This window comes from Neofelis nebulosa, chromosome 7 (genome assembly GCF_028018385.1).
Source record: "Neofelis nebulosa isolate mNeoNeb1 chromosome 7, mNeoNeb1.pri, whole genome shotgun sequence".
In the NCBI taxonomy this organism is placed as follows: Eukaryota; Metazoa; Chordata; class Mammalia; order Carnivora; family Felidae; genus Neofelis; species Neofelis nebulosa.
Genome location: NC_080788.1, coordinates 6,799,052 through 6,823,522, shown reverse-complemented (window position 1 = coordinate 6,823,522; position 24,471 = coordinate 6,799,052). Strand labels below are relative to the sequence as shown.

Sequence of the window (24,471 nt, the reverse complement as noted above, 5' to 3'; positions counted from 1 at the left end):
ATTTGATGACAATAGGTGTAAAGGCATTTCACAATTAGTTTAAATTTAGTATTTCAAAGTATGCTGTTGTCCATATTACTAAGTATAATAAGCATTGAAACATGTATGTAAAAACAGAACCAAATTTCCTTATATGAGCCAAATAGTGACAGTTTTGGGTAGAAATGAGCAAAGGCTAATAAACTTGGGGGTTTTTCTACCTGCTTCTTCTTTGTCTTTCAGCCCCTTCTCAAGGTCAGCATGTCAGTGAGGGACTCCCTGATACTTGTCCTTCGGAAAGCCATGTTTGCCAGGTATTGAAAATCCGTGAGACCCTGGGAAGTAGTGCCTTCTAAGGTTACTCACCATCTTCTCTGCCGTCTCCTTGTACAGCCTGTTCACGGTGGTCCTGCAGATGTCTAACCCAACAGAACAGCTTTCATCAGGCACAGCCTTGTGCTACGTGCAGGGTTCTTTATCTCATCCAGTCTTCCAAGTAACCTGTAAAGTTAGAATTATTACAGTCTCCTCCATACAGATCAGGAAACTCAGGCCTAGAGAAGATAAGTGACTTTCCAGAAGTCAAACAGAGGTTCGTGGAGCTAGAATATGAGCTTCTGATCTCAGGTACTCTGCTGTACACCCCTAGAATAATCTTCAGGACAAGGTTGCAGTGCCAGCTGGCAAGAGTTCTAGAAAGGAAAACATCTTCATTAGGAAAATATTCAAGAAACTCACTCTAGTGAATATTGAGTTACGGTCTAGTGATTGTAGACTAAATTGTTAAGCGGTCTCAGGTATTTTTTGGCTTAGTCAATGCCTCCTGATCTCTTTTCCTTTATTTCTTAGTGTATAAGCTAAAGATGATATTACTACCTCCCAAAAAGTATTATGGGACCAGTAATAGGTGGAAAACATTTGGTACTTTAAATATATGATGCTCAATTTTTTTTTTTTTTTTAATGGTTACTTATTTTTGAGAGACCGCACAAGTGGGGGAGGGGCAGAGAGAGAGAGGGAGACACAGAATCCAAAGCAGACTCCAGGCTCCGGGCTCTGAGCTGTCAACACAGAATCCTAACGCGGGGCTCGAACTCATGAACTGTGAGATCATGACCTGAGCCCAAGTCGGACACTTAACCAACTGAGTCACCCAGGCACCCCTAAGATGCTCAGCTGATGTCACATTGACTCTATTATAATGTGTTTGTGGATATACAGAGGAACAACCAGCAAGTATATACTATTATCCCTCTTCTAGAGTTGACAGTTTTTTGTTATTCCTTACCCAGAGGTATGTCTGCTAGGCCAAGGTTTGTATGTCATAACATCTCCCCCATGAATTGATCATTGAGCCTCAGTGAGATGAATGTATCATTTTTCTGGATGGAGGGTTTATAAGGTGCCAAGCACTATACTCCTCTACGAAGAAGGGAAGTGGTCCTTCAGACAATCTGCCGTTTCTATCCTACTTAGTACTTGATATTTGAGTTATTGGCCCTTGTGTAGCTTCTCAGTACTCTTGTTCCCCACATAGAAGAAAGTATAGATCGTGTCATGAGGTTAACTAGATAGTGAGAAATCAGCTGAGGTCCTCTACTGCTAACTGCTGTGAACAGCTGATGTTTTATTTTGAGTATATAAATTTGTTTTATTTTGTTCCGTGCTTCATTACTTATTCATATTCCTTTTCTGTACAGAGGTAACTGGCTTTTTCTGACCCAGAAGCCTATTCCTGTGAAGCTAATATTGTTGGTTAACTATTTCTCTGTCTGTTCCTGAGCTAGCCAGCTTGATGCCCGAAAAGCTGCGGTTGCTGGGTTTTTGCTGCTTCTGAAGAACTTTAAGGTTTTGGGCAGCTTGTCCTCCTCCCAGTGCAGTCAGTCCATCGGTGCCAGCCAGGTAAGGACTGTTAACGCTGGGTTGTCGTGTGCATTCGTGCAGAAGTTGGTGATGTGTACGCTGTTCTTTCTCTCTCCTGCTCTGGTTGTACAAATGACCCTGAAACAGAGTCTGATGATGATGGCAGTGATAACAGCTAACACTTACTTAAAATGATGGGTTTGCTGTGTGCTAGACAGTGCTCTCCACCACGGTAGCTACTAGCCTCAGTGTGGTTGTTGAACTGCATGCTCGGTTGAAGTGTGTCTGGCCAAATTGAGTCACGCTGTATGTGTAAAATGCATGCTGCATTTTGAAGATTTAGTGTGAGGTAAGGGAAAATAGCTTGTTACTTTTAATTTCGATTACATGTTGAAATAGTTTTGATATATTTGGTTAAATGTTAAAGTTAATTTCACCAGCATCTTTTTACTTTTTGAATTTGACTACTAGAAAATTTTGAATTAGCAATGTGACTTGCATTTGTGGTTTGTCCTGCTAGGTGGTGTGCTAAGTGTTTTATATTTATTATGTCATTTCATCTTCCTGGTAATCCTCTGAGTCTAGATGTTATTATTATCCCCATTTTTAATAGTTAATTTACTTTGCACAGCCTGGTAATCTGAGAAAATAAGACTTTTTACAGTATTTTGGTAATTCAGACTTTGGAGCAATAAAAATTTTTTTTTTTTTTATTTAAATTATGTACTGTGTGATTTGTAAATAGCAAATTAATGAAACAATCTTATTAGGAATCCTTTGTTGCTCTAGTGTGATTCCGAGAAACTTTTGTTCATAACGTATGGCACAGATTAAATATTAGGAACACTGGGTGTCATTAGTGTATTGTTAAAATCATCCACATCTTAATAAGAAGACTAAGGCTGAGGAAGGTTAAATGACTGGCCCAAGGTGGTGTAAGCAGTGAAGGGTAGAGCTAGGATTTGATCTGTCAGTATTAACTACCTCACTGAGATGCCTGTAGTAAGGGTTAGGAGTCTTGGTCTATAGTTACTGGATTTATTATTTAAAACAAGGGCTGTAATTCCTTGTCTTGTCCATTTCTAAACTAAACATTACCTACCTATAAAACTCTGAGGATTTTGTGGAAGCAAAAAGAGCTAGATTGTGCTAGCTCCTGAAAATATTTCAGGAAGCATTTAGACCTTTTAAGTATAATCAAGTATATTAAGACTACTGGATTCTAGTGGTGAAATCATCTGTGTGCCATCCTAAGCACCTGACATTGCCAAGAAAGACCTTAAGGGATAGAGAAGAGTTAATTTTGTTGAAATGCTTGAAAATTCTTACTCCAAACCAGAATAAGAGTGACACTTAGCACATTCTACTGATGATTTTTGAATATGGGGAAAGCTAAATTTAAGTTTCTTTGACCAAGAACACAGGCTCATTTTACCTTCTTTGTGAAAATTAATTTGGTAAAATATACAAGAACTGGCCTCTCTTCCTTTCAGGTCCATGTGGATGTTCACAGCCGTTACAGTTCTGTTGCCAATGAAACTTTTTGCCTTGAGATCATGGATAGTTTGAGGAGATGCTTAGGCCAGCAGGCTGATGTTCGACTCATACTTTATGAGGTAAATCAGAGTGGAAGAAATATAGCAACCCCCAACTAATAGTCCTTTTTATTTTACTAAGTTTTTTCTGATTGTAAAAGTACAGTTCACTCTTCCTTGATGCAGTTAGGATTGGTAGTTTTGTGATGGCTAGCCAAAAGGTTGTTTAAGGTGAGGAATCAAAGAATATTTGAAGTGCACCTGGGTGGCTCATTGGTTGGGCATCCAACTCTTGATTTTGGCTCAGGTCATGATCTCACCATTCTTGAGGTCGAGCCCCACATCGGGCTCTGTGCTGACAGTGCACAGCCTGCTTGGAATTCTTTGTCCGCCCCTCCCTTGCTCACGTACACATGTGCACACATGCACTCTCAAATCAACATTTAAAAAAAAAAAAAGTCCGCACCTGATAAAAGGAATCTGAAACTTGCGTCTGAAATAAATGGTGAAAGACTAAATGTTTTTCCCTATAATCAAGAACAAAGATACTTGTTCAGCATTATAGTGAGGGTTCTATCCAATACGACGAGAAAAAGAAATAAAGGCATACAGATTTGAAAGGATGAAATGTGGCTGTCTTGATTCTCACTGTATGTAGACAGCAAAGAATCTACAAAAAAGTGAGTTTAGTAAGGCGGGATACAAAAACCAATTTTATACTAGCAGTGAACAATTGGAAATCAAAAAAAAATTTATGGTAGATAAAAATAAAACACTTAAGGATAGGTTTAACAAAGAATGTACAAGATATGTGCACTGAACACCTCAAAATATTGTTGGGAAATTAAAGAAGAAAAGGTAAATGAAGGATGTGCCATGTTTATAGATTGAAATGCTCAGCACAGTATTTTTAGTAATTTTAGTCTCAAAAAAGTGTAGATTCAGTGCAGTCCCAACTGAAATCCCAGGATTTTTTGGACAGAAATGAAGTTGATTCTAAAATGTAAAGGACCTAGTGGTGCCTGGTGTCTGTCAGTTGGGTGTCTAACTCTTGGTTTTGGCTCAGGTCATGATCTCACAGTTCAGGAATTCAAGCCCTGCATCGGGCTTGGAGCGTCCTTGGGATTCTTCTCTCCCTCCCCCCCTTTCTCCTTCCTCCTCCCTCCCCTCTCAAAAACAAAGAAACATTAAAAAAAAATAAAATGTAAAGGACCTAGAAGGATCAAGACAATTGAAAAAGTATGAAGTTGCTCAGTGGATTTTTGACCAATATCCCAAGGTAATTTAGTAGAAAAAGGATGATCTTGTCAACAAGCTGTACTGGAACAAATGTTTATTGTATTGGAAGGGGGGGTCCCCAAAACCACCATGTTTAAAGATTTCTCTGGGAGGACTTTTAAACTCCGCATATATTAATTCTCATGGCTAACTATATTCTAGTTAAGGGATACAAAGCAAAATCAGCAGAAACAAGGGATACGTAGGGTAGAGTCAGGAAGAAACCAGGTGCAAGCGTCTAAGAATCCTCTCCAGCTGGGATTGCACAGTATGCACTTAATTCCTTCAGCAAATGAGTTGTGTCAACACATCAGTAGATAACAATTCCTCAGTAAAGGAAGCTTATTAGAGATGTGGTACCCAAGGTTTTTACGGGGTGCTGGTTTACATAGGCACTTGTGCTTATTAGCACATATCCAAATTCCAAACTTCCAGAAGAAAATAAAAATATTCAGCATAAACCACATTGTACAGTTTATACACAGTAAATTTCTATCATTTAGGGAAAACTTTTTATCGGTGTAGGGGACTGTTTACCAGCCAGATTCCCAGCCACCCATCAAGGGGCAATCTTGCAAGCAGGCTTTACTAAGGATGACAGTCTCAGATCTACTGTGTTAACTCTTCTCTGCAGTCCTCCACATGCAAAAAAGAATCTGCACTGAATGTAGCTCCAAATTTTAAAACTTAACTTGATACAGATCATGGACTGATTAGGATATTGGTGTTCATTTGTTCATTAAAGACGTCACATCATCGATTTGTAAAAACTCTTTATGTGTTGGTATCAACACTGGTCATACTTGTTGCAGGGTGTAGGGCAGATGAACGTTTCCTTGATGATGCTGATGATGATACTTTATGTATATATGTATGTATGTATTTATTTATTTTACATCCAAATTAGTTAGCATGTAGTGCAACAATGATTTCAGGAGTAGATTCCTCAGTGCCCCTGACCCATTTAGCCCATTCCCCCTCCCAAACCCCCTCCAGTAACCCTCTGTTTGTTCTCCATATTTATGAGTCTCTTATGTTTTGTCCTCCTCCCTGTTTTTATATTAATTTTGTTTCCCTTCCCTTATGTTCATCTGTTTTGTCTCTTCAAGTCCTCACATGAGTGAAGTCGTATGATTTTTGTCTTTCTCTTACTAATTTCACTTAGCATAATACCCTCCAGTTCCATCCACATGGTTGCAAATGGCAAGATTTCATTCTTTTTGATTCCGAGTAATACTCTATTGTATATATATACCACATCTTCTTTATCCATTCATCCATCGATGGACATTTGGGTTCTTTCCATACTTTGGCTTTTGTTGATAGTGCTGCCGTAAACATGGGGGTGCATGTGTCCCTTTGAAACTGCACACTTGTATCCCTTGGATAAATACCTAGTAGTGAAATTGCTAGGTCGTAGGGTAGTTCCATTTTTACATTTTTGAGGAACCTCCATACTGTTTTCCAGAGTGGCTGCGCCAGCTTGTATCTTGCATTCCCACCAACAATGCAAAAGAGATCCTCTTTCTCCACATCCTCGCCAACATCTGTTGTTGCCTGAGTTGTTAATGTGAGCCATTCTGACAGGTGTGAGGTGCTATCTCACTGTGGTTTTGATTTGTATTTCCCTGATGATGAGTGATGTGGAGCATTTTTTCATGTGTCAGTTGGCCATCTGGATGTCATCTCTGGAGAAGTGTCTGTTCATGTCTTTTGCCCATTTCTTCACTGGATTATTTAAAAATTTAATATTTGTTAACGCTAATTTTCCTTTGTGTCTTCTCTTTAAAAAAAAAAAAATGTTGGGGTACCTGGGTGGCTCAGTCGGTTAAGCGTCCGACTTCGGCTCAGGTCATGATCTCGCAGTTCGTGAGTTCAAGCCCCGCGTCGGGCTTTGTGCAGACAGCTCAGAGCCTGGAGCCTGTTTCGGATTCTGTGTCTCCCTCTCTCTCTCTGACCCTTCCCTGTTCATGCTCTGTCTCTCTCTGTCTCAAAAGTAAATAAACGTTAAAAAAAAAAAAAATTTTTTTTTAATAAAAAAATGTTTAGGGGGTCAACTCTCATTTACTTTTTCTCACAAATGAACCATACAGTCTTTTTCCCAGTTCCAAAAAGAAAGTTCTCCCCAGGATTTAATTTTTTTTTTTTAAGTTATTTATTTATTTTGGGAGATAGCACACATGAAGGGAGGGGCAGAGATAGAATCCCAGGCAGGCTCCACAGTGTCAGGGCAGAGCCCCATGCGGGGCCTAATCCCACGAACTGTGAGATTATGACCTGTCTGAAATCAAGAGTCAGATGCTTAACTGAGCCACCTAGGCCCCCCACCCCGCCCAAGATTTTAACTTAAGTAGTTTTTAACTATGACTGGGAAATACTGGATGGGAAGAAATATCACACAGTCATTTACTTTAGAGTGCTCAGGGCCAGGAGACATTTTTGAAGCGCTGGAAAGTGGAAATAATGTCCTAAAAGGGAAGGCTGTTAATGTAGGATGAGAGAAAAGAATGAAGACCTGGAACATTCTTGACTGTAAAGGAGCAAAGTACTCCAAATCCAGAAATGACCTGTTGTTTAAAAATTATGATGATTGTGGTCAGTTTATTAATCTGGTTCTCAGTGATCAAAGATCTCTTTTTAGGGATGCCTGGGTGGCTCAGTCAGTTAAGCATCATGACTTCAGCTCAGGTCATGATCTCACAGTTGATGAGTTCGAGCCCCACGTCTGGCTCTGGGCTCTGTGCTGACAGCTTGGAGCCTGGAGCTGCTTTGGATTCTGTGTCTCCCTCTCTCTGCCCCTCCCCTACTCATGCTCTGCCTCTCTCTCTCAAAAATAAATAATAAAACATTAAAAATTAAAAAAAAAAAAAGATTTCTTTAGTTCTTTTTAGGCAGATAACCTAAACTCTCTGAGTCATTTCTCTCTCTATAATTTCAGTCATTTTCAAAGAATTAAGAAATAGTGTAAAGAAATAGTATTGTTTAAAAAAATTTTTGTTTTAATGTTTACAGTTAGGATTGTCCAGAGGCGCCTGGGTGACTCACTCGGTTAAGTGTCTGACTCTTGATTTCAGCTCAGGTCATGATCTCACATTGTGAGATGGAGCCCTTTGTCAGGCTCTGCACTGGGTACGGAGCCTCCTTGGTATTCTTTCTCTCTCGCTCTCCCCTGCTGGTCTGTGCTTGCGTGCACCCATGCTCGCTCATTTGCTCTCTCAAAAGAAGTAAATAAGAAAAGTAAAAAAAAAAGTAAAGTTAGAACTTAGCGTATCTGTTAAAGAGCTTACTCTCTATTTGATTCCTCTTAGGGGTTCTACGATGTCCTTAGAAGGAACTCTCAGCTGGCTAATTCAATCATGCAGACCCTACTTTCACAGGTAATACATTTTTTTTATTTTATATGTTTATGGATATAGAGAATAGATAATAATACATGGAGAGGTGATTGACATTTTCCGGACTTTCCAAACTATAGAATAATTCCCAAATAGTACACTGGTACATTACAAACGTGCCTGGGGTATGTGATGGTGTCCTGATGTTTTAATTACCACTTACCTACCTGCCCTTTTGCATCATCTTAACAGTTATTCTCTCAGGTAGCAGTCTGCACCCTAAGTCAGAAGGACTTTTTGAAGAACCATTTGTATAAGGGCTATTAGCAGCTGTATCTGTTTGTTTTACTTCTAAAAGAATAGAGAGATGTGAAACAAATATAGCAAAATATGGATGTATTACATCTAGGTTACAGATGCATGGGTTATATTCTGTACTTTTCAGTTTAAAAAAGGATTTTTAAACTACTTCAAAAAAAAGATTTCAAAAGATGATCACTACGAAAAGAGTTCAGCTGGAGAATATCTGGCATAAATAAGACCATTTATACTCAACATTTATTCATTAAGCATTCCTTGAATCTATTTTTTAAAATACCTTTATCGAGATGTAATTTACATACCATATAGTTGACCCATTTAAAGTGTACAGCTTGGGGCACCTGGGTGGTTCAGTCAGTTGGGCATCCAGCTCTCGATCTCAGCTCTGATCTTGATCTCAGGGTTGAGTCCAGGCCCCATGTTGCTCCACGCTGAGCATGGAGCCTACTTAAAAAAAATAAAAAATAAAAAAAATTAAGTGTACAACTCATTGGTTTTTAGTGTATTCATTGAGTTGTGCAGCCAGCATCACAATCTATTTTAGAACATTTATTTCATCACTTCAGAAAGCCTCATACCCTTTAGCTAACCCCCCCTAATTTTCTCATTCTTCTCCCACCCACCTAGCCCTAAGCAGCCACTGATCTACTACTTTCTCTCTAGATTTGTTGTGGACATTTCATATAAGTGGAATCGTACAATATGTGGTCTTTTGTGACCGATGGCTTTCACTGAATGTTTTCAGTTTATCCATGTTGTAGTATTTATAAGTACTTCATTCCCTTTTATAGCAAAGTAATATTTTATTATATGGAATTTGAATCTTTTTTATATATTGAGAGTTTCTTGGTTTGTAACTCTCTCGAAGCTTCCCAGGTATGATCTGAAACTGGCCCCCATACTCAGAGGGCAGGGAGAGACCAAAGAAAGAAGCAGCTCGGGTGCCTAGGGGGATTGAATGTCCCAATGGCTCTTAATTTTGGCTCAGGTTGTGGTCTTGGGTTCGTGGGATCAAATCCCATGTTGAGCTCTTTGCTAATGACACAGAGCCTGCTTGAATTCTCACTCTCCCTCTCTGTCTGCCCCTCTCCCATGTATGTGCATGCTCGCCCGCTCTCTCAAAAGAAATAAATAAACTTTAAAAGAAAAGAGAAAGAAAGGAAAGGAAGGAAGGAAGAAAGAGAGGGAGAAAGAGAGAAAAGAAGAAAGAAAAAAAAAAAGAAAAAGAACCACTCCAGGTTGGAGGTAGCAGTTTTTTCATGTCCACCACTCAGCTAAAAAGAAAGTTCTCTCTTTTTTTCCCCCCATCCCCCCTACTTTTGTATGTCATTACTTTTGTTATAATTCTGAAGAAGCTCCATTTAAAGTTAAGATCTCGGATGTGTAGAAATTATTGGAAGGTCCTTATACTATTTATCTAAAGATTTCCATTGGGCCTCAAGCCTGATCCTATGCAAAATTTATATTCTATTAACTATAGTGTATCTTTTCAAACTGTTATAATCAGCCCATCAACATTCATATACTTAACAAGCATAGAAAATTGATTGAAGGTATGGAACACTGCTTCCCAACTCCGGTTAGTATGTGTACCAGTAAAATTGTGCAGACTCTAAAAAGAAGAGAAATAATAGCTAACATTTCTTTGTCTCTATTGTGTGCTAAGTAGTGTTTTTAGCACTTTACATGTATTGGCGTGTTTAATTCTTACACAGCCTCATATGTTTATACTAATACTTCATCACAGATGAGGAACGAAGGTATGGATGCCTTTACCAAAAGTATTAACACATGAGTCTTAACTGGGACCTGGACTCAGCCATTCTGACTCTAGAGCTATATGTTCTTAACTATCAAACTATATTGGAAATGCTGATTGCTTTAGGTTGTAGGTTTGTAGGTTTAGGAATTGATGTGAGAGAGCATGATGTTTTGTGAGAAAGTTAGTGGAAATGGAGTAGGAAAGATCTCAACATGATGCCTAAAGCAAGGGTAAAGGATGAGTTGAGGCAAAGCAACACATATTTTGCTGCATTGTTCTTTGGACACTTGGGAAATAGGTCTTAGATGGTGTTAAACATTAAAGGTGCCATTACTTGGACCAGTTAAAGAAGTGAAAAAGCATTCATGAGCCCTGGTGTGTTTTTTTCCTTACCACACATAGTTAAAACAGTACTATGAGCCAAAACCTGATGTGCTGCCGCCTCTGAAATTGGAAGCTTGTATTTTAACCCAAGGAGATCGAATCTGTCTACAAGAACCACTGGTGAGACTTTTATTCTTCCTATAACCATTATTTTTGTTGTTAAATAAAAGCATCAACCCTGTTGAAAGAATCCATCTTCAGGAAGAGATACCTTTCCTGAAAGCACTCTTCTGGTACTCCCAATGAAATTTTACTCTTAAATCTTCCCTCCTTATCTTTTCTTACCCATCATAAACCTTGGATCTGTTGGTAAGATATCTCCATGTTCTTTACAAAATCAAGGTATCCATCACCTCCCCTAAGAAGCATTTCATCTCCCATTTGTGCCTCTTTGACTATATAATATACTAAATATACTGTGGAATGGGGAAAGGAGGTCACTCAGTAGCAGATGAACCCAGGAGACCTGCTTCATTAGTCTGGAGGGAGCGTATATTTTAGGCAGAGCTAGAATTGGCACTCTTGAACCCTCAGGGGAACTAGGACAGGTTGTTTTCTTATTCTTACTATCCAGCCTCAGAAAGACAGGAAAAAGAGAAAATAAAAACTGAAGCTCCACCACGCCAAGCAACTTAGAGCCCATGATGGGGAAGGAGGTGGTCTTTCATTTGTCAGATCCTGCCTCCATAAATGGGCCTTTTGTGCCATGAGGTGGAGATGCTTGGTTGGTCTCCCAACGATTCCTTTCCTGTCTTCAGAACAGCCTCTGGGACTCAGTAGCCAGAGAGGATTTAACTTCACAACCAGGCTTCATGGTGTTTCCACTAGATCAGAAATAGCACATTCTGATGTTGCATTCTGAGGTGCCCACTACTTGCAAAGCCAGTTTTGGGAAAAGGTCGGGAAAGAATGCAAGAATACCTTTGTTAGTTCAGTTAACTTTTTCCAGTTTTAATTCAGGTTGACTTAAGTAAGTTATTCATAACTTACTTTAGTCTTATAGGCTAAAATAACTTACTTTAGCCTTATAGGTTAGAATTATATGTTATCAACAGCCTCCTTCAGTTAAACACTCAAGAATGTTTACTATTTTCTTCTACAGGATTATCTGTTATGCTGTGTCCAGCACTGTTTGGCCTGGTGTAAGAGCAAAGTGATGCCCCCACAGCAGGAAAAAGAGGAGGAGGAGGAGGAGGGGGTCTATCAAGACCTGGAGGACCTATTGGAATCTATTACTAGCAGAATGATTAAGAGTGAGCTAGAAGACTTTGAACTGGTAATTGCTAAGTCTCAGCTCTGTTGAACGATGGAGGCTGTTTTAATAGCTTATTAATTTTCTTAAGTTTGAGAGAGTGCATGCAAGCAGGGGAGAAGCAGAGAGAGGGAGAGAGAGAATCCCAAGCAGGCTCCACGCACAGCCTGACTCAGGGCTCAATCCCACAAACTATGAGATCATGACCTGAGCTGAAATCAAGAGTTGGACTGTTAACCAACTGAGCCACCCAGGCACCCCGCTTATTGACTTTTCTTTAAAATTTTATTTTATTTATTTATTAAAAAATTTTTTTCTAGCATTTATTTATTATTCAGAGCATGAGCATGGGAGGGGCAGAGGGAGGGGGAGACACAGAACCCGAAGCAGGCTCCAGGCTTTGAGCTGTCAGCACAGAGCCCGACGCAGGGCTTGAACTCACAAATCGTGAGGTCATGACCTGAGCCGAAGTTGGACGCTTTACCGACTGAGCCACCCAGGCACTCCTGTTTTTTAAGATTTTATTTTTAAGTAATCTCTACACCAAGCATAGGGCTCAAACTCCCAACCCTGAGATCAAGGGTTGCATGCTCCACTGACTGAGCCAGTCAGGTGCCCTGATAGCTTATTAATTTTTATCTTTTGTCTTTTAGGATAAATCAGCAGATTTTTCTCAGAGCACTGGTGTTGGCATCAAAAATAATATCCGTGCTTCTCTTGTGATGGGAGTTTGTGAGGTTCTAATAGAATACAACTTCTCCATAAGTAATTTTAGGTAAGGTACTGCCACATATATAACTGTCCTTGCAATTTGATGAAGACTCCATTTTATGGTTTTGTTTTGTTTTGTTTTGTTTTGTTTTTTAACTCCAGCAGCATGGTAGGTACTAACAGACCAAAGGCCATGACACTGTCTTTTGTGAACATCTAGCCTGAGACAGAGAACCAAAACATATGCCACAGGGGCTGGGGATTGTTGTCCCTCTAGCAGGCTTCCATTTAGCCCAAATTTCCAGACCCTGAACTCAAGTTCTAATTTCAGTAGAGCAATTTTGATGGTTTGGTAGTACTGGACTTTCACGCTCTGCATTGACTGGCATACGTAAGAGAGAAAAAAACACAGCTGGATTAGAGTGATCTGGGAGTTAATGCAAGTTCATTCATTTATAATGTGTCTAAAATAGAACATCTAGAACACCTAAAGAAACATTGGGATTTCCTTATTGGGTGCGAAAGTAAACTACAATACTCTGATGCTTATCCTTAGTGGTCTCTTTTTCCTTTTATGCAGTAAGAATAAGTTTGAGGAGGTTCTGAGCTTATTTATGTGTTACAAGAAACTCTCTGACATCCTTAACGAAAAGGCTGGTAAAGGCAAAACTAAAGTGGCCAACAAAACGAATGATAGTTTTTTGTCCATGAAATTTGTGTCTGATCTTCTCACTGCTCTTTTCAGGTAAGGTGGTAATAGAGTGCTTAAAGATATCTGTGTAGTGAAGATAGTAACAGTTACCTAGATTCACTAGTATTATCTAGTTTGGATTCACAGTTCTTAATGTATATACAGTAAGAAGTAAGTCAGGAGCTTTTCGTAAGTTTCTTGAAATGAAAGCTGGATAATCTAGGTAGACACTTGAAAGAATACCTTGAATTATTTAAGGAAAACTCAGAAACAATGGACTACATAACAAAAAGATAGGGATAAGTTGCAGTAAGGTATTGTAGGGAAATCTGCCGAAGTAGCTTGAATAGTATAACAGATAAAAAGGGAAAAAAGAAGAACCTGAATTGAAAAAACAAAGAACAACAACAAAGGAAACTAAGACTGACATTTTAATTTTATCAAAGTGAAGCGATTGGGGGAGGGAGGGGAGAAGATGAGGTAACACTGAGGATGAAGGTTGTAAAAGGTGCTGTGGCAGTGACTATGGCCTGGGGTACCTGGGGTCTGTAAGTAAGAACTTGCTATGTCCTGCTTTTATGAATAGTCCCTACAAAACCTAATTCCAGATCCCAACAGCAGTAGGGAAATCTGTTTCTTCTCTCTCTCTCTCTCTCTCTCTCTCTCTCTCTCTCTCTCTCTCTCTCTCTCTCTCTCTCTCTCTCTCCCTCTCTCCCTCCCTCCCTCCCTCCCTCCCTCCCTCCCTCCCTCCCTCCAGGGACAGTGCCCAAAGCCACGAAGAGAGCCTGTCGGTTCTAAGGTCCAACAATGAGTTTATGCGCTACGCAGTGAGTGTGGCTCTGCAGAAGGTACAGCAGCTAAAGGAAACAGGGCATGTGAGTGGCCCCGATGGCCAAAACCCAGAAAAGATCTTTCAGAACCTCTGTGATATAACTCGGTAAGTCACTCTCACCCTCAGAAACCTGTTCTATTTGCTGTGGAATCTCCAAGAGAGGAAACGGGGTGGGGATGAAGGCGGTTTGAAGTTGGGTGCAGCCTAAGCGTGAAAGTGCAGTCACTAAGTCTTTTTTCCTAGTCTTGATTTAATGTGGAATGTTAGTTACATAGAAAATGTTCTTCTAATACTAGGAATAAAGAGGGATGTTGTAATGACTAAGTAGTTCATCAAGTAGGCATTACAGCTTTAATGTACATGTACCTAACAACAAAACACTAAAATTCTTTAAGCAAAAACCAATAGAACGGAAGGAGAAATAAGTAAATAATTCATCCCCTCTTAGAAATCATTAGAGAGTTGGTATTTAGAAAATCAGGAAGGACATAGAAGACTTAAGCCACATGATCATCCAGCTTGACTTAATGGGTATTTATATAATACTTAACAGTTTCAAAATGTACATTCTTTTCATGTGCACATGGTATATTTATCAAATGGACCATATTTTGGGCCATAAAATAAACTGAACAAATTTTTAAAATAGAACTCTGTATGTTCTCTGAGCACAATAGAATTAAACAAGGAAGTGGTAACAAATATTTTTAATTTTTTTAATATGTTTTTTAAATGGCTGGATTATCCTTGTATATTCAGAAATGAAATGCATTTCTGAATAATCCATACTCAAGGAGGAGGAAGTACAAAATCAGAAAATGTCTTGAACAGAATGAAAATGAACACACTACATTTCATAATTTGTATAATCCAGCTAATGCGGTTTTAGGTAGAAATTTGTAACAGTCAGTGGTTACGTTAGGAAAAAAATAGCACATCTCTAAGCTCCCATGTTAAGAAAATAAAAAAAAAAACAAACAGATTAAAGTGGAAGTAGGAAGGAAGTAATAAAGACAAAGTAGAACCATTGAAAACAGGAACAAATCATAGAGAAGGGATGAAGCCTGAAGCTGAATCTTTGAGGTCAGTAAATGCAATAAATCTTAGCCAGACTGGTGAGGAAAACAGAGAAGACCCAAATTACAAATATCAGATATGAGGAACAGGAGATGATCACTGCTGACTCTACAGACAGTAAACATTGATAATGGTAGAAGGCTAACAACTTTATGCCAGTAAACTGGATTACATAAATGAAATGGACAAATCTTTTGAAATCAGGAAGAAATAGATAACTTGAATAATCCTGTGACTATGAAAGAAATTGAGGGGGCACCTGGGTGGCTCAGTTGATAAAGCGTCTGACTCTTGATTTTGGCTCACGTCATGATCTCGTTCATGGTTGGGGAGTTCAAGCTGACAGCGTGGAGCATGCCTGGAATATTCTCTTTCTCTCTCCCTCCCTGCCCCTCTCTCTCTCTCTCTCTCTCTCTCTCTCTCTCTCTCTCTCTCTCTCTCTCTCTCTAAAATAAATAAATAAATAAACTTTATCCGAAAAAAGAAATTGAGGGGTATCTGACTGGCTTAGAAGAGCATGGGAGTCTTGATCTTGGGGTTGTGAGTTTGAGCCCCATGTTAAGGATGGAGGTAACTTAAAAATAAAATCTTTAAAAGAAAAAGAAACTGAATTTGTGGTTCAAAATTTTCCCTCAAAGAAAACTCCGTAACTAGATGTCCTTACTGGTCAATTCTACCAAACATTTAAGAGAGAAATAATAACAATTTATGCAAACTCTTCCAGAAAATAGGAGAGAATAAATATGTCCTGATTCATTTTATGAGGCCAGCATTACCTAATGCCAGACTCAGACATGGTAAGAAAATTACTGACCAATTTCCCATTTGAATGTAGATGTAAAAAATATCATCAAGTTAAACCTAACAATTTGTAACGAACATGATGTAATTAAGTGGAATTTTTCTCAGGAATGCAAAGTTGGCTCAAAATGTGTAAATCGGGGCGCCTGGGTGGTTCAGTAGGTTAAATATCTGGCTCTTGATTTTAGCTCAGGTCATGATCTCACAGTTTGTGGGTTTGAGCCCCAAACACTGTGCCCTGATAACAGAGCCTGCTTGGGATTCTCTTTCCCTCTTTCCCTCCCCGACTTGTACCTGCTCTCTCAAAATAAATGAATAAACTTTATTAAAAAAAATTGTGGGGGCGCCTGGGTGGCGCAGTCGGTTAAGCGTCCGACTTCAGCCAGGTCACGATCTCGCGGTCCGTGAGTTCGAGCCCCGCGTCAGGCTCTGGGCCGATGGCTCGGAGCCTGGAGCCTGTTTCCGATTCTGTGTCTCCCTCTCTCTCTGCCCCTCCCCCGTTCATGCTCTGTCTCTCTCTGTCCCAAAAATAAATAAAAAATGTTGAAAAAAAAAATTAAAAAAAAAAAAAAAATTGTGTATCAGTCAATACAGTTCATATCAACAGACTAAAGGAAAACACTGTATAGTCATCTCATTACATGCAGAAAATTAAATTTGTGATAAAATCTCTCAGCAAACTAGGAATAAAAGAGAACTTTATTAATCTGATAAAGGGAATCCACAATACCTACAGTCAATACCATACTTAATGATTAAGGACTGAATGTCCCCTGCCCCTGCCTGGTGTGCTCTCACTGCTGCTGTTCAGCATCTAGCCAGTGCAGTAAGGCAGGAAAAAGAAATAAAAGGCATCCAGATTGGGAAGGAAGAAATAACTGTGTTCAAGGACATTATAATCGTCTACATAAAAAATTCCAAATTCCAAACTATACAGCAACATAGGTGAATCGAGGGAAGTATATGTTACATTAAGAGAGGTAGACTCAAGGGGTGCCTGGGTGGCTCAGTTGGTTGAGCGTCCGACTTCAGCTCAGGTCATGATCTCACAGTTCATGAGTTCGAGCCCCGCATCAGGCTCTGTGCTGACAGCTCAGAGCCTGAAGCCTGCTTCCGATTCTGTGTCTCCCTTTCTCTCTGCCCCTAACCCACTCATGCTCTGTCTCTCTTTGTCTCAAAAATAAATAAAAACATTTTTAAAACAATTTAAGAGAGCTAGACTCAGAAAGCTACATATGAGTGCTACCATTTTTATATGTTATTTTGTAAATAGTGACACCATAGGGATAAGGAATCAGATCAGTGAGTGCTTGGAAAATCAGGAGAGAACTGGCTTACAGAGGAGCCTAGGGGAACTTTTGGGATGATGAAAATGTCTTAATTGTGGGGATAGATGCACACCAATAGAAGTTTGCTAAAATTCATTGAACTGTACATGTATAGCATGTGAATTTTACAGTATATAAATTTACCTTGGTGAACCTGACACTAATCACTTTTCCTATTTTCAGGGTCTTAATTTGGAGATACACTTCCATTCCTACTTCAGTGGAAGATTCGGGAAAGAAAGAGAAAGGCAAGAGCATCTCCCTGCTGTGCTTGGAGGGCTTACAGAAGATATTCAGTGCCGTGCAGCAGTTCTTTCAGCCCAAGATTCAGCACTTTCTCAGGGCTCTAGGTGGGCATTTCAATTTTGATAAATTGGCTTGATCTAGGTTTCTCTTTCTTAACCAAACCTCTTGTGATTCTATTTGTTAACCTACCAGAGGACACCTGAGAGTAGTCCTAATGTGGCTAAGGAGTGACATCTAGTGGATTCAGAATTGGCATTTACTGGATTTTAACACGTAACCACAAATAGTGACTGGAAATTGAAAGATAGTATTAACAAATGGCAGAATGTTAGGAATATATTTAAATCGGCCCCTAGACTTTTTTTTTTTTTTTTTTTTTTTTTTGGCTTTCTAAAAATTTAACTTCATATCAAGAGACCAAAAAAGTGTCATAGTAAGTCCATTTCAGAGAAGATAGCCATCTTTTCCTTTCTTAGATGCCACAGGTGAGGAGGGAGAGGAGGTGGAAGGCAGTGTCACTCACAGAGCAGCGTTCCAGATCCGGCAGTTTCAGGTGAGAAGCCTTGGCAGGCTGCCCTGCTTGCCTGAGGGCTCCTGCAGGGGGGCTCCTGCAGGGGGACTGTTAGCTGGGCCACCTGTGGGTGGAGCGGGCAGTGAGCAAGGAGGGCACGATTTCTTCTGGGTCACCATCCAGGCAACAGGACATAGCTCTACTCAGTGGAAGGTCACGCATTTAAGAGGATTCTGGGGAGGACAGGTGTTAAGCCACCCCAGCCTATAGCATTTGTTGCCTCCAAGAATCACTGTTAGAATTGACATGAAGAGATTGACTATTAAGGTAGAGAAGTTATGTCTTTGATTTGTGTCCATGTATAGGTTGATTTTGTCATATTGCATAAAGACCACACATTGAAGCCTTAGTTGTTTTTTTTTTATTTATTTATTTTTTAATTTTATTTTTGGGGGAGAGAGACAGAGCATGAGTGGGGGAGGGACAGAGAGAGAGAGAGAGAGACAGAATCTGAAGCAGGCTTCAGGCTCAGCTGTCAGCACAGAGCCTGACTCGGGGCTTGAACCCATGAACCGCAAGATCATGACCTGAGCCAAAGTCTGGCGCTTAACCAGCTGAGCCACCCAGGCATCCTTTGAAGCCTTAATTTCTAACCACAGTATTAAAGTTCCTACTCTGTGCCAGGGACTGTTTCAGGTGCTGGGAATATAGCAGGAAAACAAAAGAAACAAAACTCCTTGGGGAGTTTACACTGAGCGAGGAAAGAAGACAAAACGGAGAGTATTTCGGGTGGTGAGAGAGGAACAGGGCAGAGGAAACAAGGAAGGTGTGTGGAATGCTGGGCTTGGGCCATGGTCTAAACGTGAGGTCAGTGGATGGGCCTCCGGAAGTTATGAACCACCCAAAGTTGGGTGCACTGTTCATTCCTGGGCAGGGTGTTAGAGAAGGAGTTCATAGTTTTCAGGGGAACCCTCAGATTTGTGGTCCATAACGGGGCAGAAAACTACCTGTTTGATCCAGGCTTATTTTCAGATTTTGTCCTCTTGGAATTTTGGTAGCATTGAATCCCTTCTTTCCCAGCCTTAGGAATCTCTGGCTAGAGGACTCTTCTCCATGATAGGAATATATGTGCTGATTTTTCCACATGTGCTTTCCTTTCCCAGAGGTCCTTGTTGAATTTACTTAGCAGCCAAGAGGAAGACTTTAATGGCAAAGAAGCCCTCCTGCTGGTCACTGTTCTCTCCAACTTGTCCAAGCTGCTGGAGCCATCCTCCCCTCAGGTAGAGAGAAGTGCTACTTAGTCCCACCCAACATGCATCCCTCAGAGGCAGGGAGTACAGTTGACCCTTGAATAGCACAGGTTTGAACTATGTGGATTCAAAGTACAGTTGAGAAGTGCAGTCCAGTACTATAAATGTATCATTTTCTCCTGGTGATCTCCTTAATAAGCTTTTCTTTGCTCTAGCTTTATTGCAAAAGTATAGTGTATAATACATATAACGTACAAAATAAACGATAATAGACCGTTGATGTAATACATAGGTTTCTGGTCAACAGTCGGCTATTCATAGTTACATTTCTGGGGAGTCAGAAGCTCTACGTGGATTTTTGACTATGCAGGGGGTCAGTGCCCCTAACGCCTGCACTGTTCGACGATCAACTGTATTGTATATATCTACATGTCCTCTTTTTTTAATTATTTTAAAAGAGCACTTGTGAGAGGGCAAGGGGCAGAGAGAGAGGGAGAGAGGCCAAGCAGGCTCCACACTCAGCATGGAGCCCAACCTGAGGCTCAGTCCCATGACCATGAGATCATGACCTGAGCCAAAATCAATAGTCGGACACTTAACTGACTGAGCCATCCAGGAACCTCTAAATGTCCTCTTTAAATCTTATTTTTAAATAATATAATATATTTAATTATGCTCCTGAGTCAATATAAGATCTGGAAAATGTTCCCTTTCCTACATATTGTGTCTTCCATAACATAATTATATGCAGCCATATAGGGCAAGAACATACTGATTTTTTTTTTTTTTTTGGCCGTTGCCCTTGACCCTTGTCAGCAGTAGGCACTATAGGAAAAAAAAAACAAAAAACACCTTGTTTATCTTTGGTGCTTTTAACATTTTTCTCTTGTTTTTACTTGCTCTTGGTGTTCCCTCTTTTCTAAGATAAAAGCATACTAATTATGAAGGTGGCTCACATTGTGCAGCTGACTTTTCAGCAAGGTTGGCTGGTACCGAGTCCAGCTCCTAGCTGGTACCAAGTCCCTCTTTCTAGCTCCTCACGTCGTCCTGCTGCCAGGCCACTCACCCCCTTCACTGTCTGATGCTGCTGCAGCGAATAGAGCACCAGGAGAGAAAGTGTCAGGGAGTGGGGCAGGGGGGACATTTGCAGGAATCAATTGGATTTGGAAAGGCCCATGTATACAGAAAAATGCTTTAATTCAAAAATCATCACCCACCCACCCCCATCATTTCAGATAATCTCTAAATATTTTTAAATTTGAGTGGGTAATAAAGTCCTTGATTTGAAAACCGGAAATTATAAGAAGACACAATGAACGGTCTCCCTCCTGTCCTCCTCCACCTGTTCTGTTCTTTTCCCCAAATAAGTAATGTTTTTTAGTTTCTGAAGTATCCTTCAAGAGTTGCTTTATTCCTGTGGTAGCAAATATGAATATAGATTTTTTATTCTCAGCCCTGTCTGTCTTCACACAAAAGCTTGTTCTGCATCCAGGTTATTACATTTCCCGCAGTATTCTGGGGACCTTTTTATACCCGTTCACAGAGATCTTTCAGAATTAGCATCAATTTATTTTTTACCTCAACAGATCAAAATTTGAGTTTTGAGTTTTTCCTGGTCATTTTGCACTTCAGTATACTGAATGCCAATGCCTTTGTGGCTGAAAACCTATTCAGGGAACTGCCAGAGCAGCAGGCAAGCTTGAGTTTGTGTCTGGCATCTCAGGACCCTGCTATCCCAAGACCTTAAGCCTCCTGTACTTATCTAAGAAAACTGCATCTGGTTGTTTGCCTCTTCTTCCTTTCTTTCCCCTACTGCCTTCTGACCTCCTTTGGCCTCTTGGCTCCTAGAAGCTAATTCTGCTGTCTTTATGGCCAGGATCTTATTCTCCTGCATCTCTCCATTAGACTGATATTCTTAAAGATGTCTCAGGTGTGGAAAGAATGAGGCCTTTGGGAAGGGGGAGAAAGGGTGCATTAGTCCTCGACCATGGTGGTAGGGGTAGAGGAAGCTCAGGGGGGTAAGAGTCCAGACCTCAGGACCTTTGGTCCTTAATGAGAGCACAGACTGAGAATTAAGTCATATGTTTATTATATTATGAGAGAAGAATCACTAATTCTTCTAATAATTTTAGACTTATTTTTATGCTGTTCTTAGTAGATTATCACTTTAGATCCAGGCACATGTTTTGGCAGCTGATGAGATTTGGAAAGGTCTAGACTCCTCCAGTCTGACAGCACCTAGGTCTGTTTTGTCTGTTGGCATGTTTCTTTAATATCTGAATAATCTCTAGTTTGTGCAGATGTTATCCTGGACATCCAAGATTTGCAAGGAAAACAGCCAGGGTAAGTTTCCTTTCTTGTTTCCTTTTAGGCTTTATATAAAATCATCTTTACCAAATATATTGCATTTTGAGAAGGAAAGGTACTCATTACACAGTCACCAGAGTAACCAAACTGAGAAGGATCCACAGTACCGAGTACTGGTAAGGATGCGGCACAGTCAGCCCTCTCATCCGCCGCTGGTGGAGGTCTGCGTTTGACGTAGCCGCTTGGGAAGCTGTTGGGCAGTATCTGATTACAGTCCAGCAGTCCCACTCCTGGATCCTCACAGCAGTGCTATTTTAAATTTTTTTTTTTTTTTTTCAACATTTTTTATTTTATTTTTGGGACAGAGAGAGACAGAGCATGAACGGGGGAGGGGCAGAGAGAGAGGGAGACACAGAATCGGAAACAGGCTCCAGGCTCCGAGCCATCAGCCCAGAGCCTGACGCGGGGCTCGAACTCACGGACCGCGAGATCGTGACCTGGCTGAAGTCGGACGCTTAACCGACTGCGCCACCCAGGCGCCCCAACAGTGCTATTTTAATAGGCGGAAACAAACCCACTTGTCTGTCGGCAATGGAGTGGATAAAGGAATGGCCGTGTGCACGCACACAAACTACCAACACATAACGTGCAGGAATTGCACAAACGTGATGGTGAACAGAAGAAACCAGAGTACTTAAAGAGTACTTACTGCTTGGTTCCATTTACATAAAGTTCAAAATCGGACAAAACTAGATGTGATGGTAGAAATCAGGACAGCCAGTTCCTTGCTGGGGCAAGTGAGGTAGGAGGGGAGTTTCTGGGGTGCTGGAAACATTCTGTTTCTTGATCCGGGTACTAGTTATACAGCGATAGTGACTGCCTAATGATAGGAAACCTCTCCCTTCTTTGGGCCCATGGACAGAAGTGTGCCTTGGTGGAAGAGCTGCCCTGGATGGACTGTGCACAGCACTGCGGTATCATACATGGCAAGCCACGTTTCTGGGTAGGCACGCCATCCCCTAAAGACTGGGTTATAATTATCAATTTTCTCTCCTTCCCACTCTTAGAGGATGCCTCGTTTTGTAAGGGTTTGATGAATTTGCTCTTCAGCCTCCATGTTTTGTATAAGAGTCCTGTCATCCTGCTGCGTGACTTGTCCCAGGACATCCATGGGCATCTCGGAGACATAGACGAGGTACTGTAGCGAGCCTTCGCTTATGGCATCCTGAGTGGGGATCGCGACTGGGGGACAGCTTTACTGCCATTGTATCTCCCCTGTGTTTGCCTCCTCAGGATGTAGAGATGGAGAAAACAAATCACTTTGCGATGGTGAATTTGAGAACAGCTGCTCCTACTGTTTGTGTAAGTGTGGATCCCCAAGCCATGGGAAATAGTCTTATCGTTCCTTCCGTTTTATTCCATGTGAAGAGTAAATTGTAGTGGCTCGTGTCCTGAGGCCTGTAACCCCGCCTGCAGGTGGCTGTGGTTGCTGTGTTCCACCAGTGAGCCACACCAGACATTCTTTGCTTTCACAGTTACTTGTTCTGAGTCAGGCTGAGAAAGTCCTAGAAGAAGTGGACTGGCTGATCACCAAGCTTAAGGGACAAGTGAGCCAAGAAATGTTATCAGGTAAGATGCGTTCAGGATGGCGTTTCAAGAATAGTGAAAAGAGTCCACCAAAATCCAGATTGGTGTGTAAAAGGGCAGCTTGATTCGTTTGTTGGTTTGAGCCGGATTTCCAACATGATGGAAAAAGTAGACTGTAGTGTGGCTTATGACAGAATGGCTACTGATTCACTCTGCATGATGAATTAACATGCTCGCTGTCCCTACAGACTTCCCGTTTGATGGTGGTTAGTTGATTTCTAAACTTCCTTCACTTAAACTGGAAAATAAGGTCAGTGGGTCTGAATGTGCCAATTTCATTTCCCTTTAGAAGAGGCATCTTCTCAGGCAACCCTACCAAATCATCCTATCGAGAAAGCCATCATCATGCAGCTGGGAACTCTGCTTACATTTTTCCACGAGCTGGTGCAGACAGCCCTGCCATCAGGCAGCTGTGTGGACATCTTGTTAAAGGACCTTTGCAAAATGTACACCATCCTCACAGCACTTGTCAGATATGTGAGTATCAGAGAGGTGACCAGAGCCACTCCCACTGTGCTGCCCCAGCCAGCCCAAGACTAGGCCACGGCAGCTGCTCACTGCTGTGGAGGCCTCTTTACAGAGCTCTTTTTGTTTATTTCCGTGCAACTCGCGGTTTGATTCTGGTTTGGTCAGTAGGTGGCAGGTGTCTCCATAATGGGCCAGGAAGAAACAGTTGATGACATGAATTCTAAATCTCCTTTAGAGGCTCTTATTTTTTGGCATGTAGGTATGTGACCCCTAATTGAGAATTCTGCCCCTTCGAATGCCTTCTAAGACTTAATCTAAACTATAGCTAGAGAATTCAATCCGATTCCTTATTGGACACAAATTACACTGTTTCAAACCAGTCTGGGCACTAAAGAGGTGTTTATTCCTTCTCTCCTTCCATTAACAAGTAGGTGTTAAATGTCTTACGGGTACTTGGGTCAGGTCAGGTACTTGGGTAGGAGAAAGGTAATTTTTTTAAATGCAAGGCATAGTCTGCCCTAAGTGTCAGTTAATGCTCCTTATGCTTAATCTGTTAACAGAGAACTCTTTTCTTGCACTTGGAATATTTTGGTCCTCAGCAAACATTCGGAAGGTGGTAGGAACTGGCTGACTTAGTTTTGATTCTGGCAGTGATCCATATGAAATACTTAGAAAGGTGTAGACAATCCAAGAAAGGTGGTAGACCCCCACGTGGTGTCCCCAAACAGCAGTGCGGCCATCTCTGAGAAGGTGCGGATCTGGCCATGTGGTGTGGCTCCTACACTTCTGTAGTGGAAATACTGAAAGCTGCTTCTCTCTGTTGGCATTTTTTTAACGTTTGTTTATTTTTGAGAGCATGGATGTGCAGGCGGGGGAGGGGCCAAGGGGGGGTG

At 40.9% G+C, this 24,471-nt stretch overlaps 1 protein-coding gene across 5 annotated transcripts in view; it reads left to right on the top strand.

Annotated features, from left to right (window-relative positions):
- Nucleotides 1–24,471, top strand: part of FANCI (FA complementation group I) — a 105,303-nt gene that overhangs the window by 73,673 nt on the left and 7,159 nt on the right. For all 5 annotated transcript variants that reach the window (XM_058736602.1, XM_058736600.1, XM_058736603.1 and 2 more), the window contains exons 16-32: nt 223–293; nt 1,767–1,881; nt 3,336–3,458; nt 7,964–8,032; nt 10,476–10,577; nt 11,560–11,733; nt 12,363–12,484; nt 13,001–13,165; nt 13,869–14,048; nt 17,333–17,499; nt 17,872–17,948; nt 19,070–19,186; nt 21,448–21,499; nt 22,531–22,658; nt 22,757–22,825; nt 22,999–23,092; nt 23,400–23,587. In XM_058736602.1, coding sequence (XP_058592585.1) covers nt 223–293; nt 1,767–1,881; nt 3,336–3,458; nt 7,964–8,032; nt 10,476–10,577; nt 11,560–11,733; nt 12,363–12,484; nt 13,001–13,165; nt 13,869–14,048; nt 17,333–17,499; nt 17,872–17,948; nt 19,070–19,186; nt 21,448–21,499; nt 22,531–22,658; nt 22,757–22,825; nt 22,999–23,092; nt 23,400–23,587 — 2,013 coding nt within the window. The remainder of the gene's footprint in view (nt 1–222; nt 294–1,766; nt 1,882–3,335; nt 3,459–7,963; nt 8,033–10,475; nt 10,578–11,559; nt 11,734–12,362; nt 12,485–13,000; nt 13,166–13,868; nt 14,049–17,332; nt 17,500–17,871; nt 17,949–19,069; nt 19,187–21,447; nt 21,500–22,530; nt 22,659–22,756; nt 22,826–22,998; nt 23,093–23,399; nt 23,588–24,471) is intronic.